The sequence below is a fragment of the Carlito syrichta genome, unplaced genomic scaffold (genome assembly GCF_000164805.1).
Source record: "Carlito syrichta isolate Samal-C Ts95f unplaced genomic scaffold, Tarsius_syrichta-2.0.1 Scaffold303013, whole genome shotgun sequence".
Classification (NCBI taxonomy): domain Eukaryota; kingdom Metazoa; phylum Chordata; class Mammalia; order Primates; family Tarsiidae; genus Carlito; species Carlito syrichta.
The window spans coordinates 50,077-67,462 of record NW_007247109.1 but is presented as its reverse complement, the minus strand read 5'-3'; the positions used below and the strand labels follow the sequence as shown (position 1 = coordinate 67,462).

The 17,386-nt window shown below is 53.3% G+C and overlaps 2 protein-coding genes across 5 annotated transcripts; one reads left to right on the top strand and one right to left on the bottom strand.

Annotated features, from left to right (window-relative positions):
- The first annotated feature begins 173 nt into the window (after positions 1-173).
- On the top strand, positions 174-5,123 carry PSMA7 (proteasome subunit alpha 7). Its single transcript, XM_008057434.2, has 7 exons — positions 174-513; positions 1,533-1,659; positions 2,560-2,684; positions 3,132-3,254; positions 3,654-3,773; positions 4,491-4,553; positions 4,897-5,123. Exons 1-7 carry the CDS (start codon positions 265-267, stop codon positions 4,987-4,989), a joined length of 900 nt encoding a protein of 299 aa, XP_008055625.1. The 5' UTR covers positions 174-264; the 3' UTR covers positions 4,990-5,123.
- Positions 5,124-6,261: 1,138 nt separating this feature from the next.
- On the bottom strand, positions 6,262-15,849 carry LSM14B (LSM family member 14B). Of its 4 annotated transcripts, XM_008057442.2 has the most exons (9): positions 15,749-15,849; positions 14,567-14,702; positions 13,412-13,528; positions 11,041-11,208; positions 10,716-10,793; positions 10,398-10,559; positions 9,923-10,073; positions 8,096-8,281; positions 6,262-7,432 (listed from the first exon to the last, which is right to left on the bottom strand). In XM_008057442.2, exons 2-8 carry the CDS (start codon positions 14,634-14,636, stop codon positions 8,110-8,112), a joined length of 918 nt encoding a protein of 305 aa, XP_008055633.2. In that variant the 5' UTR covers positions 14,637-14,702; positions 15,749-15,849; the 3' UTR covers positions 6,262-7,432; positions 8,096-8,109. The 4 variants fall into 4 exon arrangements, with proteins under 4 accessions (XP_008055633.2, XP_021567695.1, XP_021567696.1 ...); XM_021712020.1 differs by lacking the exon at positions 15,749-15,849 and having other exon boundaries at positions 14,567-15,327; XM_021712021.1 differs by lacking the exon at positions 15,749-15,849 and having other exon boundaries at positions 8,096-8,275; positions 14,567-15,327.
- Positions 15,850-17,386: the final 1,537 nt, after the last annotated feature.

The following is a 17,386-nucleotide window of genomic DNA, read 5'->3' as shown; positions in this document are numbered from 1 at the left end:
AGCGCGCGTGCAGGACGCCCCGCCGCCGCCGCCTCCCGCACCTCGCCGGAGCAGCTCCTGGCGGCGCCATCTTGCGCGGATCCCGCGGTGGGCCCCGGAGGGCTGTACTCCAGACGCAGTGAGCGGACCGCTTTCTCTGGGGGGAGTGCTCCTTCAGTGACTCCGAAACCAGTGTGTGGGGGAGACACTCCTGCTCCCCAAGGAGAGCCGCTGTCAGCTGGGCCCGGGTGCGCTTTGGAAACAAAGAGCGTGTCGCCCGGGCTGATGGCCGCCTGCGCTGCTGGATGGGTGCGCACGCCCGAGGTCTCCTCAGAGCCTGAACCCCTCGTCTGGGCCGGAATGCGTGTGCAGTGCCTTCCTAACACGGTTGGAAACTTCCGTTCGGGACGTCTTCAAGACATCTGTGGGTTCAACTGGCCAAATTGCATGATGGTTTTTCATTTAAAACTTCTGACATTTTGGAGGTTTGAGCAGGCAAGAAAGAAGCATGCATGGTTCTGTAAACATCGAAAGGTTTGCTTTCCCTGAATCTTTGTTTTGAAACTCAGGCCCAGAATCTTACCAGGTGACCTAACTCAGCTTAAAGAGCAGTGGAAGGAGCCGGCGTGCCCCCGGCCCCTGTTGGTACCCCCAAGGCCCTTCGGCTGCTATGGCTTTGCTGAACCTATCCAGCTTCTCTGGGCCCTCAGGCTCAGTAGCGAGGTCACTTGAGTCCATCCAGGAGAAAGCACCCTGGAGATGGAAACACACTTTTAGACGTGTGCGTCTCAGCCACAGGTGACACTGTGCTCCTGGGGCTGTCGCCGTGTGTGGAGACCTTGTCAGTTACCTGAGACCTTACAGAGGCACTTCTGGCATCCGGGAGTAGAGACCAGGCACAATGCTGGGCATCCCCCAATGCTCAGGTCAACGACCACGGCGGCGAACTCACCACCCTGCTGTAAACCAGAAGGCGCTGTTGTTGATCCCATTTGTTTTCCACTTGTGGCTTGATTAGGGGTTAACTGTGAGTGCTCTGCTTAGTAACAGCGGCCTCAGCCTCTACAGCATGAGCCATGTGCGGCTCTGCGGTAATGGTTGGTGCACTTGTCCTCCCCACAGCTGTGTTAATATGCCACAGTGCAGGAAAGAGTGAGGTGGACCTTTCATGATGCCACAGTCACAGAAAAGCTGGCTTCAACCTCGGCTTCAGGGCTTTGCATAGGATTTCTTGATTCATCAGATTGAAGTGAAACATACTGATTATTTGGTGGTTGCTCATTAGCTGTGTTGTAACTAAAACCACCTGTCAGTATCTTAAAGCGACAGGATGGGATGTATGGGTCATGACACCTGTGCTAGTGCTACCAGGAATGGACTCTGCCCTGGTCTGCAGGGTGTGGTGCCAACACAGTGTCAGCCCAGTGGAGGAGGAGCACATATTCCAGGGAGCTGCCTCTCGGGCACCTCTAGGTCCATACCTACTCCAAGGGCACCGTGCCTGGTGACAGAGCCTCACATCACTTTCTGTGGTTTGTGGGTCTTTCTTGAAGGTTGGTGTTCGGGGAAAGGACATTGTTGTTCTTGGTGTGGAGAAGAAGTCAGTGGCCAAACTGCAGGATGAAAGAACAGTGCGGAAGATCTGTGCTTTGGATGACAACGTCTGCATGGCCTTTGCAGGTATGAGTGGGCCTCTGCCGCATTCTCAAATCTCAGCAAAGAACAGAGCTTTGGAGATTAGCTTGGGTGGATGGGCTGTTATAAGCCACGTAAATTGGATAAACAAAAACAATAATAACTTTAAAGACGTGAACTTGTACTTTAAGAATGGGGCTGGCCATGGTTTCTTTGGTGGCCTCTCCCCAGGCGGCTAAAACAGAAATGGCTGAATGAATGAAAGCACTCTGACTGTTGTGTGGTGTTACCTCCACTGTTACTTCTCTGTATTGATTGGCTACAATCTAGAGAAAGGCCCAGATTCTAGAGTTCCTCATTCTGCACCCACCACATGGAGAGGGTAGGACCAGGGTGCGTCCTGCTGTCCCCAGCAGCAGCAGCAGCAGCAGCAAGGGCTTATTTGTGGATGCAGCCCGTACCTTGATGTGTTCTTAGCACCACTCTGGTCTTGCTCATTTCTTCCCTCAGCACATCCAATTTAGGAAGGTCCAATTCACATAAACAAAGTTAGGGATTGACTTAATAACACAAGATTCCCGAGAGGACTCACTGTGTTTAAATATGATAATAGACATAGGATCTTTCATATGTGTGGTCCCCAGCTTAGGATGATGGTTCAATCTATGTTTTTTGTTTTTGTTTATTTTTATTTTTTTACTCTCCCATGAGTTTACTGGGGTACTGAGTGTGTTTCTGCTTAGGGTACTTTCGATTCTGTAACCTGCCATAGGTGGGAAGCATCTTTACCCAATTTCCTCAGAGAAGTCCCTGAGGCTGGCTGGTTCCACTGTCAGTTACTCAGAAAAATCTCGGTGCTGAGTTTCAGAGGACTGATGTTGGAATCTGTTGGAGGTAAAATGCTGTCCCCCTCATGTGATTTGTGCATCCCTGGTCTCATTACAGGCCTCACTGCTGACGCGAGGATCGTCATCAACAGGGCCCGGGTAGAGTGCCAGAGCCACCGGCTGACGGTGGAGGACCCAGTCACCGTGGAGTACATCACCCGCTATATCGCCAGTCTGAAACAGGTGGGTCCTGCCTGGCCATGCGTTTACCTCTGGTTCTGGAGCAGTTGCTGCTCTATCACAAACCATGGCCTGCCACATTGTTTCACGTGGGTTGTGTGTCACTTCAGGGAAATCCGAAAACTCATTTGCTCCATGGCATAGTCTTCGTCTTTGTATGTGTGTGACTCACTCCAGCCGAGCAGTTTTGGTACTGCTGTTCTGTTCTCATTGCCTGGCACAGGGAAGTCCAAATTCATGGGTCTCAATGGTGCCCTGGGAGGCAGCTCTGGTCCTAGGCGAGTCTTTCTGGGGTAAAAAAGCAGAAAGGAAGGAGGGACCTTGAGAGCCGCTGGCTCATTCATTGTTTTGTTGCCTGGAGACTGATTTAAAATGTTTTCATGCCTTGATATAGTTATTTCGTGACATGTATGTTCTTACCAGTGATGGCACTGCTTCTTTTCTTGCTAGCGGTATACACAGAGCAATGGGCGCAGGCCGTTTGGCATCTCTGCCCTCATCGTGGGCTTTGACTTTGATGGCACCCCTAGACTCTATCAGACTGACCCCTCGGGCACATACCATGCCTGGAAGGTGAGTCTTTGGGCATCCTTACCAGAAAGAGAGACCTTGAGGGCCACTGGAAGGCCTGGGCTCCTGCTGTAGGGTCTGTACCAGCAAGCAGGTGCATTGAAGCCAGCCCAGTACCTGCACAGCCCGTGTCTCCTGTGAGACTTCTAGTAAGGAAGCAAAAAGTCATAAACGCTGCAGTTTGGGAGGAAGTGAAAGGGCAGCAATGTGTAGGAACAAGTGCAGCAGTAGAGGCCCAGTCCGCTCTTGGTAGAGTCAGCACCAACTCCAAATAGCTTTTTGCAAAAGGAAGCCACAGGGTAGAGCAGCAGCTGACCGGCCTGTGTGGGACAGCCATATTCTTGGGCTGGCTCTGGGTTCTCATGGTCTGTACCAGCTGAGAACACACGCATCTTATTTCAGGCCAATGCCATAGGCCGGGGTGCCAAGTCTGTGCGTGAATTCTTGGAGAAGAACTACACTGACGAAGCCATTGAAACAGATGACCTGACCATTAAGTTGGTGATCAAGGCACTTCTGGAGGCAAGTCTGCATCTGAAATCTGGGCGAGATGGTGAAAAAACTACGTAGTGGTGACTGGGGACGGGCAACAGGAAGGTATTGAGGATATGACCAAGAATGCAGGGCCAGGCTCAGCTCTGGCAATTACCATGTCGTAATTGCTATGGTCTTCACAGTAGTAACGGCAGAGGTGTGATTGCTCCTGTGTATAGCTGGGACAGTCGAGGCTTCCCTAAGAACCAGAGGTGCATGTGAGCCTGGCCTTCCAGCTGCAGAGTCTGTTCTGCTCACAGCCCTCAGCCCTCAGCCCTCCAGATGCCTGAGCTGCTTCTGCAATGAGGGACTAACAACGAGTGATGTTTGGGAGTTGTGAGGGCCCAGGCTTTGTCGAGACCTTGAAAGTGCTGGCAGGTACAGGCCAAGAGACAGAATAGTAGTGGGGCCAGGCCAAAGGGCAGGCTTCAGACTTTATGATAGTCACCACTGTGTTGAGGGGAGGGCCCACAAGCACAGCATGCATAGGGGAAGATTCCGGGGGCAGGAGTCCCAAGCTGGAGGGTGCGCAGGTGTCCCACATGGACTTGGCAAGTGGAAGTGCCTTTAGGATCAAGACACTGTGCTGGGTCCTCCTCTCAAAACGGTGCTGGGTTTGGGCACACGCCCTGCCAAATGTGCATGTGAGAGCTCCTTTGGTCTTGAGGGGTGTGGTGCCTCACGCTTGTCTTGTCCCTCTTCAAGGTGGTTCAGTCCGGTGGTAAAAACATCGAACTTGCTGTCATGAGGCAAGATCAGCCCCTCAAGGTAATCACCAAGTGTGCCTGTCTGTATCTGTGGAACTTCTCTGTGATAGGGCTGGCAGTACCAGAGGAGGAGGAGAGGCAGGGGGCCCTTCTGTGGCTTCAACTTTAGAAAAGGGTCCTTCCAAGGCTCCCTATGTAGCTTCCTGTCTGAGGTAGTCCTCATGCACCCTCTGGACACACAGAGGCTGCCAGCAATCTAGGGTGGGCTGCTGTTCTGCCTGATCCCACCTAGGTCCAGGAGACACCTTCCAGGGAGGTGTCCGCTAGCTTTGCCAACTTCCCTCACCTGAGGGGGAGGCACTGGCACCTGGCTTGGGTGTTAACCAGTGTACTTTTTTTGGTAGATTTTAAATCCAGAAGAAATTGAGAAATATGTTGCTGAAATTGAAAAAGAAAAAGAAGAAAATGAAAAGAAGAAACAAAAGAAAGCATCATGATGAATAAAATGTCCTGTCCTTGATTATAACTGTTTTTAACTCAAATCATGGTTGAGTCTCAGATATGTTGGCGTTTCCATTCCATGGATTCACTGCCCGAGTCCTACAATAAACTTCTGTGTTTTTTAGCCTGTTCTTTAAGTGAATGCACTTCAGGTGTAATCATGGTGGTTCCTTAGAGTGGAGCTTCTTGCCCTTGTTTCTGGTACCTGAGCTTTCCTGTTCCAGCAAGCCAGTGACTGAAGCCCAGTGGGGAGGGGGGGTGGCAGAAGAGCCTGGCATATAGAAGATCCCAGTTTCTGTTGGGGGTGACAGACACAATGCTTTTCATTTGCTTTCAGACCTTCATTCCAGCCCTCTATGAAGGCTTGAAGGATAGACACAAGCAGCACTGTGCCAACCTGCAGAACAGCTGTGTTCCAAGCTGGCTTTGCGTTTCTGCTTTTAAAGCCTCACTTCTTGGCATTTGCTTCTGTCTTGACTAGTTCTGGCTTCTGCCTGCTCTTTCCACCTTTTGGCTCAAAAGGCACCCTTTAGGTTTCCAGTCATGGTCTTCTGGGTCCTTGGGTCACTCCTCCCACTTGGGCTGCTCTGCTGCCTGCCTCAATCTCCAGCTCTGCTTTTCGGTTTTGGGCAAAGAACATCTAAAAAGGAAAAAAGGGACCCAGATAAATTCCCTGAAACCTAAAATGTGTAATTGGCAAAACAACAAGGTCAATCAGTGTTAAGCTGACCTCATGCACCTGGATGCTATGGCAGGCTGATACCTGTATAGACCCAAGTCCTCCAACTGGGTTAGGGCTGTGGCCACCTGTCTGTAGCATGTTACCCCCCCAAAAGGACTGTGCTGCCTGTTCCTGCCGAGGCACCTGACAAGCCACAGCTGGCACTGGGGAGAGCCCTGTAGCTGACAAGGTGTACCTTCTAGTCCTCCCAAAGCCACCTGTGAGCCATTCAGTGAAACAGGTGCCTTCAACCTACAAGTCAAGTTCTTGTGGTCACGGGATGGCCCTGGGGTGGGCTCTATGGTGCCCAGGACGGTGGCCACTCCTGGGGGAACTCAAGAGCCAAAGGTGGTGGTGAAAGGGCTACTGAGGAATGAGCTGACCTGTGGGTTTCTGGGCAGCCTACAGGGAGAGCCCGTGCCCACCTCTCAGGCCAGCCGGCTAGTGCCATTGCTTCAGCACCATATGGGACCCAAGTCTCCCAACTCCTGCCACCCCAAGTGTGGTTCAGGCCTGAGCAGGATGTGGCAGTGATGCACGCAGCAAAGAGTTTTAAAGGTTTGCATGTTTATTTATAAGTACAATTTACATGACTCCCAACAGAGCAGCCCCATTGCTATGTTCTAATTCTTAGCCATTAAGTCCTAAAAAAATAAACTCAAGCTTTTACAGTAACTTAATCAATACAGAACTAAAGCCTTTAGAGCTAATAACGGGGTCTAGTTACCAAGGTGCTTATTTCAACACAATGCCCTGTCGCTCAGAAGGACGCATGCGGACACTACAGTTCTGACCTACTGACTCATGCAACAAGTTTATGTTCCCCACCCTCCCTCCACCCACCTGAAAAGAAAAACAGAACTATTTACAATGGAGGAGAAATATACTCTTGGTCATTGACCTTGCAAAAAAGACTGGCTCTTTTCCAAGTGGATGAGGACACCAAAGGGTTTTTGGCCAGACTCCCAATAATGACCCACTGACCCAGGTCAGAGGCTGGCAGGGACAGAACAGAGGGACAAAGGGCCAAGGTGCCCCCCCACGTGCACCAGCTCTGCAGCAAGCACTCAGAGACCCTCCCCCCAACTACTCCCTAGTCCTTCTGGCCCACCCTCTCCTGCCAGCCTTCAACCTCTTCATCACTCTGTATGTGTGAGAGTTGACTGTTCGCTTATAACATGATCCGTGGGACAGTCCCCTTCCCCTATCCTCAGTCCACCAGCCCCCACACCACACCGTGCTGGCCCTGCCTGGCTCCCAAGACCCCACCTTTGGACGTGGGGGGTGCCAGGCCAGCAGCACCAGGGGCCAGCCGGGTTACAGAGATGCACTTGGCTGCCACGTTTGCCAAAAGAGATTTTAGTTCCACTTTTAAAGTCCAAGCTGTCATTAAAAAAAAGTCTCAAATTGAAAATTAAGCTTTTGCTATAGAAACTTTTTTTTTTTTTTTGCAAAATACCAAAACCTTAGAATTAGGCTATGCTCAACTAAAAAAATGAAACATCCGTCAAGACACCTCAAAGAGGTTACCCATGAATACTTCCCAAAAACAAGTGGTTCTAACTCAGACCATGTCCAAGTTCAGCTAAGTCCAAAACATAAGTAGCAGTATGGGGAATCCTCCCAACTCCGTAAACAAAGTGACCCCCGTTCTCCCCTAAGTGCAGCGTTGTCCTTGTGTCCTTACACACACAGCTTCACTTCTGTGCCACTTCAGCCTGCAAGAGATAACAGTAGTTAAGCAGCTGCCTGGGAGGAGCTGGCAGCTGCTGCCCGTGTGCAGGAGCCACACAGCCTCCCCCACCCACTCCGGCTGCTTCCCACTTTCCCATTACAACCCACTATGGGGACAAGGAGGCAGCTGGTGGCAGGCCTGACCCTCCAAGTTCCACCAGGTTGGGGGGATGGGTCAGCACCAGGTCACCCATGTGGGACACTCTGCTCAAACCCTCAGATGCACACAAATCACCTGGGACCTTATTCAAAACGCAGACTGACCTGTGACACAGGGCTAGGCTGAGTCATTGGCTTTGCAGCAAGCCCTCTCATGCTCACCTCACTCAGGAGCAAGCACCCACCCACACGTGCCCCGGCCTCCCCCCTCCCCCACTTGCAATCTCACTTTGAGGATGCTGGGCCCTGGGCTCTGTCCCCACAGGTCTGAGGTTACTTGGGATGGGGCCTGGACCATTCTGTTCCTAAGAACCCCAGGGGTGACTCAGAGGGTCAAGGCTCTGTTTGACCTTGACACCCTCAGGCCTCTTTTTCCAGGGAGACCAAGCCAGCCTGGTCCCAGCTCCTGATTCTTTCTGAGGCTACCTCTGTGGGTATGCCTGCCCCAACGCCCTCCCATCAGACCTTCCAGAAGGCTCTGCACTCACCTTCGGTTGCATCCCTACACCCTGCCAGTCCCAGCTCTATGGGAAGTTGGGTTGCGCCGGGTTGTCCCATTGCCCCTGCCTCCTCGGAATCCGCCCCGGGAGCTGCGGCCACGAAGAAACCTCCCTGATACCCCAAAGGTCTCTGTGTTGAGCTTTCTCTCTTCAGCCCATGTCGTCCGCCTGGAACTGAACACAGACAGAATCTGACTGCAGCAGGCACTGGCTCTCAGGTTTCTGAACCAGGCTTGTGCAGGACAGTTACAGAGCCGTTATGAGGAAGGGGGAACCTGGGCAGTACCAGAGGTCAGGCCTGTTTCTGGGCTAGTCAGCAGGAACTCCCACCGCTGTCCTCAAAGGCGAGCAGGGCTCACTAGTTGGCCATGAGGACAGCTTCCATTGCCTACTGGGCAGAGGGGAGCACTATAGGGAGGCCCAGACCAGAGCTATTCATGAACGCTCCGAGGTGAGGAGCTAGGCTAGACGGAGTACGATCCCCAAGAGATGGCACCTCTGCCAGTCAGGAGGGCCGGCCAGCTTTTCCCCTTGCCCCCTGCCACTTTTGGGCCACTCTCACTAGGGTTGCTGAAAGCATCAGGCCGCACCCTCCTCAGCTCTAAGCCTCTGATGGCTTCCTGCAGTGCTCAGAGCAAAACCCAGTCATTACCATGACCTGAAAAACCCCAAAGGAACCCATCCTGCTCCCTAGACTCAGCCCAGGCACATGGAAGCCACAGACCCATCCAAAAGAGCATCCCTCTCCATTCACAGCTCGCCCCATCTGTAGGTTTGGTCATCCGTTCACCGCTACACCCACCACCCCCGTCCCACAGCCCTTACTGTGTCATCTTCTCTGACACATGATTCTCTTGTATGTCATTTACTGCTCTCTGACAGAAACTGAGTGCAGGGAGATGAGGACCTCCCAGCCTGTCTCTTGCTGTGTCCTTGGTGCCCAGTGGTGTGACTGGCAATCAGCAAAACAAATGGTCTGAGGTTCCATACCATGCTGACTCTGCAGACTTCATTTACTGTCTAGGTTGTTCACTGGGGCAATACCTGAGCTGTTAGGTACTAAAAAGCAACTTAATAGAGAACTAAAGCCTTTACAGCTATAAACAGTGCCACACCTAAAGGTGCTTAAAAAAAACCCAGGCTGTTAGGTGCTTAAAAAAAAAACAGGTTAAGGTCAGTGGGAGGCCAAGGTGGGAGGACAGCCAGAGGCCAGGAATTCAAGACCAGCCTAGGCAACATAGGGAGACCCCCATCTCCAAAGAAAATTAAAAATTTAAATATCAGCCGGACATCTTGGCACATATCTCCCATCCCAGCTATTGGGAGACTGAGGTGGGAGGATCACCTGAGGTTAGGAGTTCAAGACTGCAGTGAGCTATGATCATACCACTGCACTCTCATGAACAAAAGAGCCAGACCTTGCTCTAAAAAAAGTTTCAAAACACACGACATGGTCCCTGGCTTCAAACAAATGAAGAAATGGCATGAAATGGCGTGGTGAGAGTTTGTAGCTAGCTGCCTCAAGCCACAGGTCCTCAGGCTACCAGTGTGCGGGCCAAGGCCAGGAACAGCACTAAGCGTGGACGTGGCATCTGCTGAAGAGTGCGGTAACAGCCAGTCTTCATGGGCAAAGGTCAGCAGAGTCAAGAGGAAATGGGCTTGACCTCAGGAGACCCCTCAAGTGACCACCAGCTCTAGGCAGGTACCCGCGGGGCCTCACGTGCCAGGGTAGGTCTTCAGGTCTGAGCACCTCAGTTCTGTCCTACTGAGGCTACAGGACTGACCACCTTTTCCCCAGTTTATTCAGGTCCTCACCTTGTCTTGAGTTCAGAAGAGATGTTATCAAAGAATGACTTGGACTTGTCATAGTAGCAGTTGGGCCCCAGCAGGTCTTCCTCAGTGGGCACTTCATCATTCTGGGACACCACTGTTGGGTCCTTCTCCTCCCCTTTCTCAGCCTTATCATCTACAAAGAAAAGCAGAACATGTTAAGGTGCAGGACAGGCAAACATACGCTTCCCCCATGCAGTTCTTCCCCAAGGTCTGCACAGCTGCCACTGCAGGCCAAGATGCTGACCCAAGTGTTTCCTGCTGAGCTGCATGGAGAGTACTTCTAACTCAGCTCGGGATCGTTCCACCTGGGCATGCACTCTGTATCCTGTCCCCCCGACCCCTGCCTCAACATCTCCGTCCACCAGATGTATTATCTCGTTAGGTCCTCAGACCTGGTCATCATCCCACCTGGCCTCCCCCAGTCACTCCAGTCAGATAGTTGTCACATGAGTCAGACCTTTGAAGTTCAGTTTCTTCTTAAACTCTTTGTCAAGCTCCTCTCGGTTGAACTGGGCATTTGCACTCTCAAAATCAAAGTCGCCCTCGAACTTGATCGTGTTCTCCTTGACGCTCGTGGGTCGGTTCTGCCCTCTGGAGCGGTTCCTCGTGCGCCTGTTCCCTGGGAGAGCAAACCCAGCCACTGAGGATCAGGCCACCAAACTGGTGCACCTGATCAGGGACCTCACCCAGCCCCCAGAGCCACCACCTGGAGGCGGGCCCAGCGAAGCTGGTCTGAGCACATGAGGCTCCCAGATGCCGGAACAGTAGGTGTTACCTGAGCGCCGCCTCTGAGGTCTCCTATTCTCATCATTCACCTGCCCTTGGGTTTGCACAGCTGCCGGCTGGACTCCATCTGCAGCGCAAGAGGGAAGAGTAAGGCCCAGTACCTACAGAGCCAGAATCCAGCCACGGACGCAGGGTGCCACCACCACACGGGCATGCAGCCAGGGCACCACAGAGCTGCTGCATGGGCCTACCCTGCAAAAGCATGTGGGGTTAGGATGGGAGAGTGGCATTGGTTTAAATTTGTAAAAGTAGCTCAGGAAATAGCGCAACACTTTTAGAACACCGAGTAACTCCAGGGGAAGAAGTGTCAGTACCACTGGCAGTCTTGCTGCTGGGCTGGGCCTGGCGCCCGCTGAGCTGCGTCCCCGTGGTGCCCTTGCCAGGTAACAGCTTTTTGGCATTCAGGTTATCAACAGAGCTGGTCTGGACAGCCTGCTCCACCATGGGGCTCTTGCCGACTGGGACAGATGGAAAACCAGTTCCTGAGGGAGGAGAAGAGGAAGACTTAAACAGAGCAAGGAAGATAGCCTCACAGCTCCAGCCATTGCTCCCCTGGCTGGCATGTCGGGGAGTTAGAGGGCACCCCTCTATCAGGTACCTAGATCCCGGCAGAGCACTCCCAACCTAGGCTGCTCCCTCAGGGGTCAGCCCAGGCAAGAAGGCCAAGTCATTGGGCAGCACCTGCTGGAGGGCCACACCCAGAACTCCTGAGTTGGGGAAGCACAGGGAGAAAAGCCCTTGCCTACAACAGACCCCTCCCGGGGCTCAGAAGCAGTGCTAGAATCACACCAGCACCAGTTCGGGGGCTCGGGTCCCCAGATCTGAGAACTCAAGGTCTCAGAACCTGCTTCATTTGTGTCCCTGCTGGAGAAGAACCGGCCTGGCCTAGTATCATCCAGAAAACACAACGGTCAGACTTTGAAGTTAAACTCGAGAACACTTGTTTTTGCTTAAGGAATAATACAACCAAATAAGATGGAGTTATAAGAGCTGGCTTGAAAGACAGTAACAGCCTCGTCTGTCTCAAGAGTTAAGCTAAGTTAAGAAGGAAAGGGCTCCTAGGCAGCCCCTCTAAGGGCTGGGCCTCCAACCCTGTACTCCCAGGCCTGATACATGAGACAAACACTAGAAGGCAGGCCCTGCGAGCCAGGAGGACCTATCTGTTCCCCCTTCCTCACCCAAGGTCCAGGACCTGTAGGGACTCTCTAAACAGGACAATTTGGGAGAGACTGACTGGAGTTAGAGAGGTAAGACAGAAAATGAGCCTTTACCATGGGGTAACTATTATATTAGAGGAACAGCCACCACACGGATGAAGACTAAGTATCTCATCTCATTTTGTGTAAGGGACAGAAACTAGAAAAATCATGGAAGAAGTCCTTGTAACCAGATCAACAAAAGCCCTCCAAGGGCAGGTGGGAATGGCCTTGTGTACAGGTAAGTGCAAGTGTCTCTGACATGAATGAGCCTGGACCACAGTCACACCTGTCACCTCAGCATGACTGCTCTGAGAGACACACTGCTCTGATGCTTCCTGCTTACATTGTGACTGGATGGGGCAAGGACCTTGGGCTCATTTGCTTTTATAGAAATAAGCCAACAGCCTTGCCCCATGAGCAGGGCAAGGAACACATATTTTTTTTTTTTTGAGTTGGAGTTTCATTCTGTTGCCCAGGCTGGAGTGCAGTGGCATGCTCATGGCCACTGCAGCCTCGACCTATTGGGCTAAGGTGATCCTTCCACCTCAGCCTTCCAAGCAACTTGAACTACAGGTATGTGTTACCTCGCTCGGCTTATTTTGTAATATATTGTAAAAACAAGGTCTCACCAAGTTGCCCAGGCTGGTCTCGAACCCCTGAGCTCAGGCAATCCTCTCGCCTCAGCCTCCCAAAGTGCTTGGGTCACTGCACCCAGCCAGGTGTAGTTATTTTGGTAGAAAAATAGATGATGGCTCTCTAACTCAGATACGCTAGAGTCCACACAAGATTCAGAAAGCAGCACATGTAGATGGCCGGCTGACAGCAATGTGTGCCTAGGTGAGCACAGCATCCTCTTGGACTGGGGCTGGGAGCAAGGATGGTTCTGCTTGTGGTAGTGCACAGGTCACTGTGTATAAAACCCATGCCCAACTTATCAGCATGAACTGCAGAACCTCAGGGCGATGAGGAGAGCATCAGGAAAGGAAACAAGTCCCACGGGAGCTGCCAGCACAGGGAGATGGGGTGCCCAGCAGCACCAACCCCTGGGCCCAATGGCTGGCGCTCGTCCCCAGCAAACCTCAATCTCGAATGCCCTGAAAAAGTGACCTATGCACCACACAAAGAAGACAGGTGTGGAGTGCTTCAGGGAGTCCCGCCATAGCCAACTAGCCCATATGTAGAACCCAGCAGAACCCAGGGGGGCGGCTTTCTGCAAGCAGTGACGTTTCCTGGACATAGCAGTTGCGGTAAAGGCCTGGCAGACCCTGGCCCAGGGAGAGGCATAAGTGATCTGAGGCGTCCCTCTAAGCCCTCCTTCACACTGAGGGGTTCAGACCCCGGGACTACAGCAGAAGCAAGGCAGCAGTGTAGGCGGTCCCAGCTCGGCGCGCGATCTGCTACAGCTACTGTCATCCTGCCTCTGGCTGACCCCGCGCTCTCAGAACGGGTTGTGAGACAGCATGCAGTTCTCCCACACTGCTGTTACCCTTGGCAGTGAGCTGCTGTGGCTCTGAGGACAAGTCAAGCTCTGAAACGGGCTGTGGAGATGGAGAAGAGCTAGGGCTGGAAGCAGCGGCTGAGGCTGGAGGGCTTACCAGCTTCTCTAAGGGAGATAAGGAGAAAGAGCAAAAAGAAAGCACACGCGTAAGTCAGTACACCAGGCTCCAGGCCAGCCAGCCTAGGGGAGCCCAGCCCCACTCACGGGATTTGCCACACGGACATGGTTGAGAAACAGGGCTGGGCTGAGGCCGCCTGGCACACTGGGATGGCAATCAAGACCCTCAGGACTGGCAAGAGAAGCGACCCGCAGGGCCTGTCTAGGGCCTCACCAATGTTCACTGCCTCGGCCACCTCACCCACCAACTCTATGCTCTGAGCACATGCAGAGCTCCATCCCTGTCAAGGCCGAGGTGGGAGCACACTCTACACATGGGAGCGAATCTCACCCAGGAGTGTCCAATCTTAGCTAAGATCATTTTTTAAGCAAAGCACTTTCAGTAAAATAAAACGCGATAAATGGTTGTTGTATTTAAAGGCTTATAAATCTGCAAATAGTTAGAGTTGGCCTGGAAAATTCTCTCTATATGTTATTTCTTCTTGAAGTAGCTGTACCCTGACTCCTGCCTAGACCCCTGTCAATGTTTCTAAAGAATTTTTGAATTTTTATGATTCATCCGCTCCAAAATTCAAACTGCTGGCCTCTCTTTTTTAAGAAACAGGGTCTCACTGTCACTGAGGCAAGAGTGCAGTCATGCAACCATGGCTCACTATGACCTTGAACTCCTGGGTTCAAGCAATTCTCTCACCTCAGCCTCCTGAGTAGCTACAACTATGGGCACTCACCACCATGTCTGGCTAATATTTTTTATTTTTTGTAGAGATAGGGTCACACTATGTTTGCCAGGCTGGTCTAGCATCTAGGCCCCAAGCAATTTTCCCTCTTCGGCCTCCCAAAATGCTAGGATTGCAGGCAGGAGCCACTGAGCCCAGCTAGACTGCCACTGCCTCTTTCACTCTCAGGCAAATAGTGACCAAAATGTTCTAACAAGCTGAAGCTGAACACGTCCCCACCCTCGGTCCACAGCTCTGCTTACTGGCAGGTGCAAGCAGGGTAGTTCACCAAACAGAATAGGTTACTCACCGAGACCCAGGGAGGCGGCATACTGCTGGCTGAGCAGGGAGCTGGCCGCCAGCGGGCCGTAGGGCGGCATCCCTCGGAAGGGGCTGTAAGGCACGTGTGGCTGGAAAGGCGAGGCGGAGGCAGAGCCCAGGGAGGACTGAACAATGAAACACACGGTGAGCATAGCCCAAGGCTACTCCTCTGCATTCCCGGCGCTTGTTCAGACAGAAGGCAGACACCCCACATTCTGAGGTGCCAGTGGAGTCAGTCCATGAAAGGTGAGCGTCTCCCAGCAAAGCTTCCTTCCCAGCTCTACTGGCCTAATTCCCCCAAATCTCTGAAATCTATCAGCAGGTTCCCCACTGCCATCAGATGGCAGGAAGGAAATGCCCCCCTCACTTGCCTCACCCACTAAGGAGGTGCAAGGCGTGGCTGGGGAGCAACCTACCCTTCCCCAGACATCCCCCTTCTCTCCTGTCCACAGCCTTCAGCAGCACCTGCATGTTTAGGGACTGGCCTTTGGCCTCCTTTCTGGCTACTTCCTCCTCATTCCTCAGGCGTGGTTCAGGTGCTTGCCTCGCCTCCATGTGCTCCCGCAGCCCAACCTGCGTGATTCTACTTCCAGGGTATTTGCTCAGTCTCAGGGCCTGGGTGGTCTGAACCCTGAGGAGCCAAGGAGTCTTGAAATTTACAAGCGAAGAACATGTTAAATTGGGCTCCCTGGTGAGCCTGTGCAAAATACACCACAGCCTAGCAGGCAAGTGGGTGGCATGATGGTGACACAGACTTGCAGTCCGGGGCCCACAACACAGCATGTCACACCTGGACATGTTCAGGCAGCCAGGCCAGCCGGCCCCAACAGCTCAGACAACTGCTACAGCAACAAAGGGCACGTACAGTGGCCCAAGTACCCCAGGCCAAGCAAGAGCAAAAGTACACGACGCCATACCCTGCACACTCACAAGCACACACACGAGGTAAGCACTTGAGCCTCCTACCCGGAGCCAAGTCCCAGGGCACACACCACCTACTGTGTATCATGAGTCAACACCTTCCACAGAAACAGCAGGAATTAGACGAAAATCCCGCCATCTTTCATGAGATCATCCTCACGTTGCATGTTCTGGCCAAGCAGGTGACACCAGGCTCCCTGTGGAAGCTGGTATCTTAGACAGCGCCCAAGAAGGACAGCGACACACTTACTTGGACAATGGCGGGATCCTGAGGGAGCGTGTGTTGAGCTTTTGGGGGTTCACACACAGTGATGTCCTTGATGTCACTTCCACGGAAAATGATGTACTCGTAAATCTCTTCTCTCGGGGGAGCAGGCCTGTCTGTGGGGCGGTCTTCAGTCCCGAAGGACCTCACTTGGGAGTTGGGAAAGACAGGCATTAGGGTGGTGACCTCAGCCATGTCCACTCAACTAATCCTGGCGTTATAGTTCCCAGGTCCCCCAGAGGGCAGGCAGGCTTGCTGAGCCCCAACACAGCACCTAAGGTCTACAACATGACTACTCAACCCCCTGACTTTCGGTGGACAGTACCTACAAGGCATGAGTCGGTGAAGCTCCCAGAAGTTCTAAGTCACAAAGATGTTAAGCAAGAATTTCATGGACTGTCTCATGATTCAAACACACCAATGTGCAGAGCTCTTGCCAAAACGAGGTTTGTTTGCAAACCTCCCTACTCACACCTGATGCCGCAGGTGACACAGCCAGCAGCTGCTGTGTGCCTGGGGAGGCAGTTTGCTCAGGAGGGAAGCCAGGAAGGAAGTGGGGTGTTCCCCACACCCTCCTACCCACAGCCAGCCTTGGAAGAGCTGCTACAGAAAGAACACAGAGAAGGGGGTCCCAGAACTTGGGCCCTGACCCTAGCTTCTGTGTCTCTAAGGGACACCCTGGGGTGTTAAGTCCCAGCCAGCAGGGTTCAAGGAATCCTACCAAGTGGCTCCTTGGCAGGTGTGGGGTAGAGCCTTTATCTAACTGGGGCACAACTCCTGGGCCCTGAGCCTCAGTTTCTGTAACTGGGATCTCAGGTCAAGGGTAGGCGGCAGCATGTGACCTTGTAACCGCTGAGCCATAGCGGGCAGCAGTGCAGCCCAGTCATACAGGTCTGAGGACGCAGCTTTTAAGGAAAATGCTCTGCTAGTCACGGACTCCTACGCTGCATGGCTGACCACACTCGGAAGACCCCCGTGAGTCCCAGCCCCCGACGCAGCACACCCAAGGAGCAGACCAGGCTCCAGCCCCCCTTCTCTGGAGACCAACACAAAGAACCTCCAGCCGCCACGGCCTCAACGAGTTCGCCGGCTCTGGACCTCTTCCCCTAAGTCTCCCAGCGCTGCAGCAGGTTACCAGCGCCCACGAGGTTCTGTCACAGAAAGGAACCCCCCCTCCACGTCGGGTCGTCTGTGTAAGGGCAGGAAAACTGTCTAAAGCGGCCCTCAGTTGCCCACGGATGCTCCCATCCTGGCAGGAAGCCGCATCAGAACGCTGTTATTTGTTCAGGCTCAAGGCCTCGGCGGCCTAATAGGTTCCAGAAGGGCTTGCAGGATTCGCGTTTTCTCTTCCCAGCCTTCTGGGGAGGCCGGGACACCCCGGCCCCCGGCCCAGCCTCGCTCCTTCCCCGCGGGGATTTCCCCCCACAGGCGGGTGGGGAGAAAGGAATCTCGGCCGGCGCACCTGCAGAGGTGGGCCACAGGCTGGGCGGGCGACGCCGCGGGAACCGGGCCCGCCCCTCCCCACACCCGTTCGGGCGCCCGCGCACAATAACGCCGCCATCGGAGCGGAGGGAGACCATTGTGCCCGCCGAGTACGCCCGAGGGAGAGCGGGGGCCAGACGG

Excerpts from the sequence above, each read along its gene's own strand:
- PSMA7 (XM_008057434.2), top strand. The coding sequence starts at position 265 with ATGGCCGCCTGCGCTGCTGGATGGGTGCGCACGCCCGAGGTCTCCTCA. Across the intron at positions 1,660-2,559 it reads CGTCTGCATGGCCTTTGCAG|GCCTCACTGCTGACGCGAGG; the intron begins GTATGAGTGGGC and ends GTCTCATTACAG. Across the intron at positions 3,774-4,490 it reads TGATCAAGGCACTTCTGGAG|GTGGTTCAGTCCGGTGGTAA; the intron begins GCAAGTCTGCAT and ends TCCCTCTTCAAG.
- LSM14B (XM_021712020.1), bottom strand. The coding sequence starts at position 14,729 with ATGCTCACCGTGTGTTTCATTGTTCAGTCCTCCCTGGGCTCTGCCTCC. Across the intron at positions 13,529-14,566 it reads TGCCGCCTCCCTGGGTCTCG|AGAAGCTGGTAAGCCCTCCA; the intron begins GTGAGTAACCTA and ends TATCTCCCTTAG. Across the intron at positions 10,074-10,397 it reads GAAGAAACTGAACTTCAAAG|ATGATAAGGCTGAGAAAGGG; the intron begins GTCTGACTCATG and ends TTTTCTTTGTAG.